The 13998-nt window shown below is 51.9% G+C and overlaps 1 protein-coding gene across 5 annotated transcripts in view; it reads left to right on the top strand.

Annotated features, from left to right (window-relative positions):
* Ephb2 (EPH receptor B2) overlaps positions 1-13998 on the top strand; it is a 180961-nt gene that overhangs the window by 151025 nt on the left and 15938 nt on the right. The window contains exons 7-9 of one of the 5 annotated variants that reach the window (XM_060379279.1): positions 3332-3497; positions 5540-5648; positions 6362-6429. In XM_060379279.1, the coding sequence (XP_060235262.1) occupies positions 3332-3497; positions 5540-5648; positions 6362-6429 (343 nt within the window). The remainder of the gene's footprint in view (positions 1-3331; positions 3498-5539; positions 5649-6361; positions 6430-13998) is intronic. The other 4 variants (XM_060379282.1, XM_060379280.1, XM_060379281.1 and 1 more) reach the window with 4 other exon arrangements.

Below are 13998 nucleotides of genomic sequence, written 5' to 3' on the forward strand. Positions count from 1 at the left end.
GGCCTTTCCCCAGATCTCCTGGGACCTGCTGCCTTGCCTGAGCCTGGACTGATAGCCATTGCTTGAGGCCGCTGGATAAATGTCAGCAGTCAGGCCAATTCCACCCATCCTGTCCCTGGAGAGGTGGTCTCCTTCAGCGGCTTCCCAGGGCCCATGGGTTCCTCCAAGGCTGGGAGCAGAGCCACTGGGCGATGCAGGTACCCTGACATCTATGTCAATGTCAGTTCCACAGAAATGTCCAGTCAGCAGCTGAGAGAGCCAAGCATTCCACACAGGGGACAAGGACTGGGGAGGGGGCGGACTGTGGAGGCCCGGCTTATGTTTGGCAAAACTGGAACAGGATCTGTCCAGCGAAGTCTGAGACACACTCACCTAGGCCTTCCTACACCTATTTTGTGAACGTCAGCAAGGAGTGCTCTCTAAAACGGAGTTGACGCTCATGAGAACTGGCACTTATGGAGTCACTGAACAGGGACAGCATTTGTGTGCTAAAAGCTCAAGCCGTTTTCTACGGAATCTCCGCAGTGGCGTGGAGCGGCCCCCACGGCTGTTCTCTTCCTCTGGAGATGAGAAGGCCAAGGCTGCAAACCAGCCACGGTGATGTATGCCAGTAATCCCAGCACCGTGGAGGTAGAGGCAGAGGGATTAGGAGCTTGAGGTCACATTCTCAGTTAAATAGTGAGGACAGCCTGGGCTCTGTGAGTCTGGCTCAACAAATGAAGAGGAGAAAGAGATAGAAAGAGGAAGAAGGAAGCGGGCGGGCTGGAGCCTGATTCTCTGCATTCTCCCATCACACACCCAGCCAGTGGTGCTCCGGAGAAGCAGCTGGAGCAATGCAGCCTGCCTCGAGTCTCATGAGCCATGCCTGATTAAATTCTAGAGGCTTGGTATTTATTGCTCCATTTTCCTGAATGGCACACCAAGCCTCAGGGAAGCGAGGGGTGCCACCCTGAGGACACACTGCAACAAAGTGGAAGAGAAACTTGGCATTTAAAACAGCATCTGGTCCCTTCTCCATCCTGTGCCTGGCATTAAGGAAGCGGATTGCTTGGATTGGCTCCTCACTCCCCTCGGGGTACCTGTGACACCAGGACTGACTCTCTTGTCTTCATAGAATGAGCAACTCAAACCCCCAGCCTCCCAAGGTGGCACCCCCCCCAAATGTGGACTCCATCCATCCCTTGTGCTGGAGCAGATAGCGTGTTGCACAGCAGCACCTACTGGTCAGTCTTGGAATTGCATCCTTGATTGACCATGCGTGTCCATCAGTAAGAAGCCTCCACTGAGTACTGAAAAGAGAAATCTAGAGATAAAGTGTGTGGCCCTTGCCCTCGGGAAACCCACCTCCTCAGAGAAGATGGGTGTACACATCAGAACAATAGAAGAGGTTTTGTACCCAGAACTCCTGGCTGGGATATCTAAAATGTCTCCATCAGAGTCAGCATTAGTGCTGAGCCTTGAATGGCGAGCAAAGAGCTGACAGAGAAGGAACGGACACTTGAGACTGGTAGGGGTCTGGCTGGCCAAGAGCCTAGTGTCCAGGGTCACCTGATAAAACATAGTAGAAGGCATGTGTCTCCAGTGACAGAGTATCTCAGCAGATTTTCTTGAGGCTGCAGGGAACTGGGGAAATCCAGGAAGCTACCTGAGAGAGAGCACGGGTGCTGAGGCCCAGAATTAGCTTCCTGTGTGGTCTCCCTAAGGGAACTGTGCCCGGCTCCCTGGCCGTGACACAACAGGAGATGCCCCTAAGCCTGTCCTCTCCCACCTCGTATTCCAAGCTCTTCTCTACCCTTTGCACCTGCTGTTCTTTCTGCCAGAACCCCCTTCTTTGCCTGCATGGCTTCTGCTTGTTCTTTAAGGTTTCAGTCCAGAGTCTCCCACCCCATCCCCGTTCTCTGGAGAGCTCTCTCTGACTTCACCACAGATCCCCACCACAGCCAGGTCCCTCCCTTCAGCCCATTCTCCTTCCCCTGCCCGGCTGGGCTCTTCATACCCACTCATTTCCCCTCTTAGGCGGCCCCTTGTGATCCCGTCTGAGACACTGGTCTGCCCCAGGTCACCGTAAGAGAGCAGCCTCTGGACCAGACCGGAAGCAGGCTCACTTCGGTGCCCCGGATGGGGTTGCTCTGTCTCAGGATGTGCTGGGGGACTCTGTGCATCTGAGATGTATTCATGACCAACATTGTGACCGGGTGTCTTTTTATTGGATAAGGGCCCAGAGTGGCTCATCAGCTCTCCCTTTGAGGGGCTGGATCCCCACAACTGTTCTAGTTATTTTAATCGGAGCTCTGAGGCTGCGGCTTACACCTATGGGCCCCTAGCGCCTGGCCAAGGCTCAGTGTAAGGAAGACGCTCAGGGAGGGTTTGTTGAGTGGAGGGCAGGTGTCCTGAGTGTGCCCCACTTGAGTCTAGCCCTGTCACATCTGCAGTCCCACCGCTCACTCAGCTGGACTTTGGTCCTGTTCTCAGGTTGCCTGGGGCAACACCCAGGAAGACAGAATGGTGGGCCACATCTCTCAAAGGCGGGAACATTATGCCTCGTGTACCCGAAGCCCTGAGCACTGGAAGCGGTTCCGTGTGGAGCCCAGTTTTGAGCCCAAAGCAGGTGCTAACCAGTATGTGTGAGCTCGAATGTCACTGTCTCTGCCTAAAATGCAAAGAGCCCACATAAAGCTGGGCACAGTGGTGCACACCCATAATCCCAGCGCCTGGGAGATAAAGGTAGTCATTCCCTGCCACATATCAAGTTCAGGGCTAGCTGGGCTATGTGAGACCCTGTCTCAAAACAAACAAAGCCCAGGGCAGAGTCACATGCAGATGAGCGATGAGATGGGTCTCCTTCCTGTGGGTTCCGGGAACATGTATGTACATTAGGCAGCTCTTGCTGAGGTAATGCTGCAAAAGAAGCGCTCCCACAAGCATACATGCAACGTGAAGTGCCCACCTTTCTTGCTCGTAGATCTGTATCTGTGGGCTAAACGGCCCTGTCTCAGCTCAAGGCCAAGGTCTCCACGTATTTCTTGCTCTGGAAGCAGCCGCAATCCTCTGTTCTAGAACCTGGCTCAGGCCCCTTGTTCTGGCAGATGGTGAAAGCATAGAAGCCGAGCCAGGTCATCAGGCACATATGACGTCTGCACTATGTTCATTCTCATGCCTATGAGAATGTTCCAGTGTCCAAAGCAGGTCACCTGTCCAGGTCCAAGAGAGAAAGATACTGTGTCAGCTTCCGTGGGAAGCGCTGGCTTGACTGGGTGACCTGTCCCGGGAGTGGGCCTGCCCCACGGAGCAGCGGGAGGCAGCACTCTTTAACGTCTTCTCTGTCCCCCAGCAGGAGCTCAGTGAGTACAACGCCACAGCCATAAAAAGCCCCACCAACACGGTCACTGTGCAGGGCCTCAAAGCCGGCGCCATCTATGTCTTCCAGGTGCGGGCACGCACCGTTGCAGGCTATGGGCGCTACAGTGGCAAGATGTACTTCCAGACCATGACAGAAGGTAAGCGGAGAGGGCCGAACAGCAGCCCCACCAGCCAACGAGCGAATGCACAGATGCCCATGCCTGGGAAGTCTGTGCCAGCCAGAGAGCAGGCCACCTCCCTCCGCTCCCGGGTGTGAACCTTTGTGCACAGTACAAAATGCAGAGCCAGCCACCAGAGCCTCTGGTTCTAAGGCACGCAAAGGTCCCTGCTTCTCCACTTCCATACTTCATCGAGGCTGTTTCCTCTTCTTGGATACTTAGGAATTCAGACCTAACTTGCAGATCCCTGCTAATCAAATTCTTTCCTTTCCCTGCTCTGGATTTTTGCCTATCAAACAAACAAACAAAAAAAAAAAAAAAAAAAAAAAAAAGCATTGTGCTTAGCTGAGAGGGTAAACATTTTATCTGTTTACAACCCCTGGCAAGTTGCAGTGGGACTGAGAATTCTGAAACCCCCATCTAGGCTGAGCCAGAAGTGCTGGGATACATTATTAATGTCTGCCCTGGGCAAAGGAGTAGGCCTTCGTGCTATGTTTGTTTTCCCGGTCTTGGGTTATATGGTCTCTGAGCACCTTTTCTGCTTTAGTAACCTTGAGGATCATTAGATTGTAAAGAGGTGTGACTTCTGGAGCAAGGCAGCAGGGAGGTGTAGCTGGAATCATGTCCCCTGACCTCTCTGGCCCTGTCTTGTCCAAAAGGGGGATGATAATTACATTGTTACCAGCAGCAGCCGCAACAACAAACATATCTAAGGCTTAGGGACCTAGCTCAGAATTGGTTTGAGAGCATGTATATTTAGAATAATGTTCTTCCCCTGGGCCTGACACCAGCCAACTAAGTTCTGGGATGCTTCCCAGACTGAAGGAGAGGCCACTGTAGGAACAGTACACAGGATTATTGTGGATGTCTGTTACACTGGAAACAGTAACAATGGCAGTCCAGGCTGGCTGAGTGTTCACCGTGAGCCAAGTATTGTCAGAGATTTACCCACAGTCCTGGGGTAGTGTTAGGCAGACTTCAGTGTTGCCTCTTAGCCTGTGGCCGCGGCGCATCTTCCTTGGCTCTTCATCCGGCTAAACCTTCCAGAGGCTCTCGGATGACCCTAAATTCCTGTCCTACTGTAGCAGCCTTTCCCGTGTGTTCACCTGTCTTTCAACACTCACCTCCTCTGCCCTCTGCCCTTTCTTCACCAGCAGCTCCTCTTGCTTCTCAATACCCTCCATGTCAGATGAGCTCACTGGCCAGGCTCTGGGCACTGTCCCAAGTCCTCTTTATGAACTCAGCAAGTCTGTGCCAGGACCCTGCTGTATGCCAGGCCATGTGTGGGCACTAAGAACCCAAAATGACCTCACCCCTTGACCTTGACAAGCTCCTCTTCTTAATAATGCCATGGAGGAGGAGGATGCTGGTGTAGCTGGCACCAGCCCAGCCAATGCCAAGTGCATCTGTGCACTGTCATTCACGTCCAGGCCTCAGGGCAGGCAGATGAGCTCACATGCTAGCTTTGACCTCTTCCTTCTTGGATAGCCTCAGGCCCATTCTGACCTCCATAAGCTTGGCTTCCCTGGGCATAAGGAGAGGCCACTGTAGGAAGTGTGTTAGAGGGCTGCCGTGGAAACCTCTGAGTGACCCTGGACACCATAACAATGGGAGTCCAAGCTGGCTGGGTGTTCACTGTGAGCCAGGTGTTGTCAGAGATCTGTCCACAATCCTATGGGAGGAAAACTGTCAGTCTCCCTGACCTGGAGATACTACCCAGTTGGTAGACTGTTTGTCTCACGTGGTAAGGGTTCCTGCCCAGGGAGACTGGCCCCAGACATTCTTGCTCATTACCGTATCACGTGGGAGCACAGGGGTCCTTGTGCCCATCGTATAGATTAGGAAGTCAGGGCTGGACCCAGTCACAGGCTTATTCCTTCTCACATCTCATTTCCTGCTCAGTGTGGGGGCACTGGCTGGGTTAGAAGCAAGAGGGGCATTTAGGGGTCACCAGGGTGGAGGATGGAGACAGAGGCAGGTCCCCGAGCCAGGCTGAGATAACCCCTGCACTGTCTCTGCAGCCGAGTACCAGACCAGCATCAAGGAAAAGCTGCCTCTCATCGTCGGCTCCTCGGCTGCTGGCTTAGTCTTCCTCATTGCCGTGGTGGTCATTGCCATCGTATGTAACAGGTGGGTGGCGGCTTCTGGGCCCTATCATAGTTGGGAGCAGATGGGAACTTTCTCCAAGCCTATGGGGGGCAGGGAGGGGACGGGCTCCAGTAGGCCGGGATACCTCAGGGGGCCGTCAGCCATCATAGAAATGGGTCCTGTCCCGACAAATGTGTGGACAAGGTTACACACTGCGGCGCTTCAGCATGGAGGACCACCCAGAACAGAGGGCGAAGATAATGGCAGGATGCTAAGAACTGTGGGGATGGTGAAGGTAGATATGATTCATTGTCCCAGAAGGATGGAAGGAGCTTATTCAGGAGGGTCTGGGCAGGGGTGAGGGTGTCAAGGCAGAGACAGGAGGGTGGGGCCAATCCTTGATGGCTGTAGGTCATGATACAAAGGCTCTTCCTGCTTAAAGAGACCCCTTACTTCCCAACTAGGGACCAGAGTAAGCTCAGATGAACCCTGAGCTTAGTGGAGTCAAAAGCCACAACTAGAATCTATTTCTCCCCTTTAAAGGGGCTTGGCTGCAGAAAGGACAGGGGGACAGTGTGAGCCTGGGTTTGAGGAGGGAGAAATGGGGAGGGCAAGTGGGCCCGGGGTAAGGCCTAGACATCACCACTTCCAGCAAGGGAGTGGCCTTCAGAGCTTACCCCCTCCCCCCCATGGCCTATGGTGGCTCCCATCCCCCCATCGCTTCAGGTGGCTCCAGCCCTTTGCTCTTGTTCCAGAAGACGGGGGTTTGAGCGCGCCGACTCCGAGTACACCGACAAGCTGCAGCACTACACTAGCGGCCACAGTACGTACACACCCCGGCATCCCGGCGCCCTGGGGCCCTTCTCTGCCATCCCCATGGAGACCCCTCCGGCTGCTGCCGCCGCCGCTGCTGCCACCACCATCACTTCCTCCTCCTCTTCTTCACGATTTATCTGTGTTTAAATATGTATGTGTGTGCATGGGTGTATGCTTGTGCATACGTGTATGCGTTTGGGTGAACGTACGTACCGTGGAGGGTTTGGGAGGGTCAGGGGATGCGCACCTACCTATGCACGCACAGAGGACAGAAGAGGACCTCAGAGCCCTTGGAACCGGAGTTACAGGTGTTTGTAGGATGCCTGTTATATCGGTGCTGGGATCCGAACTCCAGTCCTCATGATGAACAAGTGCTCTTAACCACTGAGCCGTCTCTTCTAAGGCCAGGCAGGCCCTGGATGTGCCAGGCTGCCTCTGACTTTTTGGCTTTTGCACCTGCTCTTCCGTGTGCACTCCCTGGCTAGTGCAAAGGCTCTTAGGAGGAGCAGGCATGGCTGGGGCAGAGTGGGGTGGGAATGGGAGGTGGGAGTAATTCTTGTCAGCCATGTAGAACTTCACTTCTCCCCCTGAGAAAAGTGGGGAGCCCCGGGAAGTTCTGAGCTGAGGACTGACTTGCTCTGTGCTCTAATCTCAGCAAAGGTGTCTCTGAATGTTGTGTGAATGACTGGGTCTCAAACAGCTCAGACTGTACCTGAACTCTCCATGTAGTCAAAGATGACTTTGAATTTAGAATCCTCCTGCCTCCACTTCCCAAGCGCTGGGTTTGCAGGCATGTGCTAGCCTGCCCAGTTTATGTGGTGCCAGGGCTGGGACCCAAGCACTCCGCCCACTGAGCCACAGCCTCAGCCCTCAGGCACTCGCTGCTGGCAGGTGGAGAGAGAAAGAGCAGAGCCCCAGAACACAAGCTCTGGCCCAAAACGTTTGAAGGGAAAGTTCCTCTTGGGCTTAGAAATCACTTTGGACATGGATGTAAAAATAGGCTGTTAAGATTGCCATTCAGGGTTGGAGAGATGGCTCAGAGATTAAGAGCACTGGCTGTTCTTCCAAAGGTTTTGAGTTCGATTCCCAGCAACCACATGGTGGCTCACAACCATCTATAGTGCAATCTGGTGCCTTCTTCTGGTGCACAGGCATACATGCAGGCAGAATACTGTATAAATAATAAATAAAAAAAATTTAAAAGAAAATTATATTTAAAAAAAAAAAGCACTGGTTGCTTTAAAAAAGAAAAAAGATTGCCATTCAGATCTTCTGTGACTGCCGAAGTGAGGGTACAAACGGACGGGTCAGAGGGAAATGACAGTCACATCATGGTTCACTAATGTGTTAGGAACAAGTCCGGACCGCAGCACTCCCTTCCTCCCACCATCACCTCATAGATATGGCTTATACACATTCGAGTACACACACACACACACACACACACACACACACACACACACACGCACACTTTGTGCTCGTGAGTGTCAAGAGCTGTTGAGGCTGGAGAGATGGCACAGAAGGTAAGAAGTTTAATGCCTGGCACCCTCATAGCAGCTCGCAACCATCTGTAACTCCGGTCCCGGGGAATCCAACAGTCCTTTTCTAGCCCCCTTGGGCACCAGGCCTGTAAACGGTGCATAAGCAGACAAGCAGACAAAATGCTCGCAGGCATACAGGAGGTAAAAAGGACTGTTTTCATGGGCTGGGGGTATGGTCAGGGGGTAAAGTGTTTGCCTCTCAAGCCTGAGGACCTGAGTTCAATCCCTTGGACCCCAGAAAAATGTTGGATTTCTCTCCTTGGCTGTCTGTCCTCCTGCTGGGGAGGTGAACGCAGAGGATCTCTGGGATTCCCTGGCTGGCCAGCAAGCTCCTGGTCAATGGAAAAACAAGGTGGATGGCTCTGGAGGTTGACCTCTGGCCTCCACGTGCATGCACACATGTTTACACATGTACATGTAACATGCATCCACACATACAACAACAGAAGCAGAACCTTCTTTCATGCTCAGAGCATAGGTAGGTACCGTGTCATCCCTGTGATAGCCCCACTGTGAGGATGGGTTCCATCACCCAGACTCCACAGCAGCGCTGGGAAGGAGCTCGTCCTACCATCACCTCCACCCTGGGCCGTTTCCCCACCGAGGCAGAGTGAGGCGGGCTCCCATGCTCTACCGCACAGAGCCATTGGGAGTGTGGTCATTTGAAGCCTGAGCCAATAACAAGGAAATGATGGGATTCATTTTCAACACAGACCCCGGGACTTGTTCCGAGATCAGTATCCTTTAATGCTGAGGTTTTGTTCCCTGCCCTGGCCTCTCCGAGCCATGCGGGACATATCTCTGTGGGGAGCCCATGTCCACCCCACAGACCTACACTGCCATGAAGAATGAGAAAGTGGAGAGCCAGAGATATGTGTGGCTGGCTCAGGGTCACCAACCCAGCCATCGGCACGTGCTAAGTGGGGACCAAGCTCTTAGGATGTCCGGATGCAGGGTCCAGGGGCTGGCCTTGTTTCTCGTCTCTGCTCTGGCCCTGGCTGGCTGCTTGACCTGGGGAAAACGCTGAACCTCTCTGAGTCTTGACATCCTTATACAGACCATGGGAAGAGTGATGGGCCCTTCCGATGAATTCGTGGATCTTAGCATAATAACAGAGTCCTTTTAATAGTAGCGTTTCAGACCCGCCAAGTCTTCCTTACATGAGACGACAGTTATTTGTTGCTTTCTGTTTGCCAATTGCTCTGCTATATCCTTTCTAAAATTTCATGTGGAAATGGCTGGCTTGGGAGAGTGCTTGCAGTGAGGCATGAAAACCTGATTTGATCCCCAGAACCTTTGTTTAGAAAGAAAATAAAAAAACAAACATGGTGGCCCCCAATTGTAATGCCAGCACTGAGCAGGGAGGGACAGACAGGTGGGTCTCTGGGACTCCCTGGCCAACCAGCCTCGCCCAACCTGCATTCTCCTGGCTGGTGAGGGACCGTGTCTCAAAAAACAAGGCTCCTGAGAATGACACCCAAGGTAGTCCTCTGGCCTCTGTGTGCGCACACACACACACACATGAGTTCCTCCTTTCACCCTCTCTGTCCCCTAATGAGGGACATCATTTGTAATGCTCATTCTGTGGCAAAAATGAGGACAGAGGCCAAGGATAAGGCACACAGCTGGTTGAACCTGGATTCAATCTCATGACCATCAGTTTATTTGTGACCATCGGTAGCCACAGGGGCAGAATTCACCCTCAGGCCTCTCCATGCCTGGTTCTCCTCCTGCCTCTGGGGACTCCATCTAGATTCAGGGTGATGGTGGGGGCACTCACAGCCGTATACAGACAACAGCCCAGTGTCCCTGCTGACTCTGGCTGTCCTTGCCCAGGCTCAGGCCAGCAAATGGCCCTCCTGGGCTATCCCTGTGAGATGCTTCTTTTTGTTGTGTTTTGTTTTTTGTTTCTGGTCATGAGGTCATTGTGCATCTGCCTGGGAAAACTGACAGGCTGGCAGACGGCAAAGGGAACCCAGAGCTGGCTCAGACCCCACTGTTGTCGTTCGTGGGCTGTGTCCGTGTCTTCTTGAAGGGGTTGTTGTGTCTTCCTAAAGCCGGTCTTCCATCCAGTGGGAGTAAGATCATGTTGGAACAAAGGAAGCTGCTGTTTTCGTAAGTCAGACATAGTCAAAAGTTAGCAACTCCAGAAGGTTCAACCGAACAGCATTTCCCTGGCAGGATCATTAGACGAGAATATTGGGTCTAAAGCTACAAAAGCTTTATAGGACAGATTTATACCCAATAAATCTACTCTGAATGTGTATGCAACAAGTGTCTATTAAGCATCTCTTCTGTATATCACCTTCACAGGCGTGGTAGAGCTGACACACTAGAGCCAGAGTTTTACTCTGGGATTAGATCTCTGCCGCTCACCACAGCCCGTGAACTATGGGATGTGGGAGTGTACACGCCCGTGGGAATCCTTCTCCAAGGGCCAGAACTATGGCTCTCACCAAATTCTCAAAGGTACTCATGACCCCAAATGAGAAGATTCGTAAGTGAATATCTGTGATTCTACAATAGACACTTACTGGATGCCTGCTGTATACCAGTCCTGAAGATTGAGCTGGGACAAGACAGAATTGCCTCTGCCTCCCTGGGGGAGACACCCCCCGCAAGCACCAGAGAGTTCCAGGAAAGGGATTCGGGGAGCTGTGGGCATGGGTGTTCAGAAGGTGTGGACCCGGATAGAGAAATCAGATGATGGGGTTATAGATTGATGGTGGAGACACTGCTGTGATACATAAGGACAGCCATGGCCTCTTGTGGAGAAATCTAAGCAGGCTTCACAGAGGAGGTGGCATTTGATAAGGTCTCAGACAGGAAGAGGAAGTGCTTTATCCTGAGGGGATAAGAACAACATGGCCGTCAGAAGAAGGCGTGAGACGTGCCTGGGGCCTCTGGGAAAGGACTTTTACTAACTAGTATTGTCAATCTGTTTGCTGCCATCACAAAACGCCTGAGGCCGTGTTGTGTGTAAAGAAAGGTTAACCAAACTCTCAGTCTGTTTTGTGAAGGCACTGTGGTAGAGGGGCGTGGCAGGAGGGCGTGTGAGAGGGACAGGCTGCCTGGAAAGACCGGTAGGAGGACTGGGCTTGCTCTTCTCCAGTTTCCCAGGGTCCCACAAACCTCCACCCTTTGCTCCCAAGGGTTGTGCCCCAGTGACTTGCCCTAGGCCTCTTAAAGGGCCTGCCACCTCCACAGGCCACCCTAAGATGAAGTCTCATTCCCATGAACCTCATCCAAAGTAGAGCAGCTGGTGGATGGGAGGAGGAGGAGGCCTGCCTTTGTCCCAGCTGTCCTGCCCCGTGCTCTCAGCTAAGGCTGGGGATGGCCTCAGGCTGCTGCCCGCAGAGGTACCCACTTTTGCTGAGATTCTGCTTTGCTCCTGGAGTGACCTCATTCCTGCCCTCCCTCCTCAGCTGGCCTGTCAGAAAGGATCTCCCCAAGTTATGCTAAAAGGTGCCATGACCCATGCATTGAGTCTGAGCAAAAAAATGGCTTCCCCGGGCTCTTAGGAGGCTGACTTGGAAGGAAGGAGATATGGCTCATAGACCAGGTCAGCAAAGCCTGTGCCGGGGCCAGCAATAGTGAGACTGTTACTAAGAGAACCGTCCCTGGGGCTGGAGCAGGGGCTTAGCCACTAAGAGCTCTGGCTGCTCTGGCAGAGGGCAAAAGTTCTGCAATACCCAGCAGCTCAAACTGTCACTCTCGTTCCAGGGATCCAACGCCCTCTTCTGGCTTCCACTGGCACTGCAGTGGAAGGCAAAAAGCACTCATACCTATAAAGTAATTTATTGTTTAGATAAGAAGAGCCATCCTTGAAGTCTGGGGATCTATAGCTCTTTTGTAGAGCATTTGCTTAGTATGTACAAGACCCTGGGTTCAGTCTTCGGCCCCATAAATATAAGAGAATCAGCCTTGGGACTGGAGGCAAGACTCAGCAGTCAAGAGTACTGGCTGCTGGTTGGTCTCAGTGGTGCATGCCTTTAGTCCCAGCACTCAGGAGGCAGAGGCAGGCAGATCTCTGTGAGTTTGAGGCCAGCCTGGTCTACAAAGTGAGTTCAGGACAGCCAGGGCTACACAGAGAAAACCCTGTCTCAGAAAAAAGAAAAAAATAAACTGGCTATTCTTCCAAACAACCAGAGGTTCAATTCCCAGCACCTACATCAGGTGGCTGAACTGTCTGCAACTCTAGCTCCAGGGGATCTGATGCTTCTGGCCACCAAAGGCACCTGCAGTCATGTGCACATATCATGTGTAGAGATACTCACCCAGACATGATTAAAAATAATAAACATCTTTAAAAGAAGAGGGAGAGAGAAGAGAGAAAGAGAATGAATCACACCCGTGCTCAGAGCTGAAAGGCCTTAGGGCTCTAAAATATGAGGCCTTGCCCCGAGTGGTTGGCTTCCTACAGCTACAGTTCTGTCTCACTGCTTCTGAGAAGACGAGGGAGAGATAAGAAAATACATGCAAAGACTCTGGCCCAGTGTCAGGCTCAGGGAAAGGCTCGGCAAGCAACAGCTGCTGTTACTATAATTCATCTTTGTCGCCTGGATCCCCAGCTCACCACACGTGGAGTGTCTATTGTGTGCAGGGATCTGAGGTGTGTGCCAAGAATGGGGCAGCGAGATGAGAGCCTGTGCCCAGCTCTGGTGCCCAGCTAGCTCCCCTTCCAGGTACTCCATCTTGGCTGGTGTTTCTTAGTGTCTTTGTGGAATCTTGGGCTCTCATATGACTCTATTGAAAGTTTTGCATCATATGGCCAGAAGAGTGTGTGTGTGTAAGCATGTGTGTGTTAGGGTATGTGCATATGAGTGCAGATGCTCATGGAGGCCAGAAGAGGGCACCAGATTCTCTGGAGCTAGAGTTACGTACAGATGTGAGCCACCCAACATAGGTGCTAGGAACCAAACTCTAGTCTCCTGAAAGAGCAGTGTGCACTCTTAACTGGGCAGCTTTCTGTTTCTTTCTCCTCGTAAGAGCACTGGGGCTATAGATGTTCACACCTCTGGATCCAACGTAGGTTTGGGGATTAATCTCAGAGCCTCACATTTGCAAGGCAAGCCTCTCCCCATTTATAACACTCTGGGGCATCCATACTCTGGGATGGATTTTTCAAGATACTTTCTTTTGGTCATATTTATTGCCATAATTTTGGACTTTGTAAAGAGCACATATTTTATTTGAAAAAATAATTTGAGCTGGGCATGGTGGTACACACCTGTAATCCCAGCACTTGGGGAGACAGAGGCAGCCTGATCTCTGTGAGTTCAAAAAGTGAGTCCAGGACAGGCAAGGCTAGAGAAACCCTGTCTCAAAAAAACCAGAAGGAAGAGGAGGAGGAGAAGGAGGAGGAGGAAGAGGAAGAAGGAGGAGGAGGAGGAGGAGGAGGAGGAGGAGGAGGAGGAGGAGAAGAAGAAGAAGAAGAAGAAGAAGAAGAAGAAGAAGAAGAAGAAGAAGAAGAAGAAGAAGAAGAAAAGAAGCCAGAAGAGGACAGTAGAGGGTGTAGATGGTGTAGATGGTTGTGAGCCACCATGTGGTTGCTGGGAATTGAACTCAGGACCTCTGGAAGAGCAGACAGTGCTCTTAACCGCTGAGCCATCTCTCCAACCCTATTCTTTAGTTTTTATTATTGTACATATGTGGGTGACTGCGTTTGCATGTTGGTGCATGCATACACACGTGTGGAAGTCGAAGGGCATGTTTGGGGTGTCACCTCTAATTCTTCCACCTCACCGAGGCAGCATCTCTCGTATTGTTTCTGCCATGCCGTGTATGTACTTCAAGCTAGTGGCCCACAAACTTCCAGGCCATTCCCTTCTCCCTGCCTCCAGTCTCTCTGTAGGAATGCAGGGATTACGGATGTACACCACCACATCTGGCTTCTTAATTTTTACTTTTCGACACAGTTTCCAGAGATCAAAAGCTGGTTGTTAGGCTTACGCAACAAGCACTTTTACCTACTGAATCAGCTTGTCAACTTCCGGATTACTATTTTAATTAAAAAAAAAAAAGCCAACAAAAGT

The sequence above is a fragment of the Meriones unguiculatus genome, chromosome 3 (genome assembly GCF_030254825.1).
Source record: "Meriones unguiculatus strain TT.TT164.6M chromosome 3, Bangor_MerUng_6.1, whole genome shotgun sequence".
Taxonomy (NCBI): Eukaryota; Metazoa; Chordata; class Mammalia; order Rodentia; family Muridae; genus Meriones; species Meriones unguiculatus.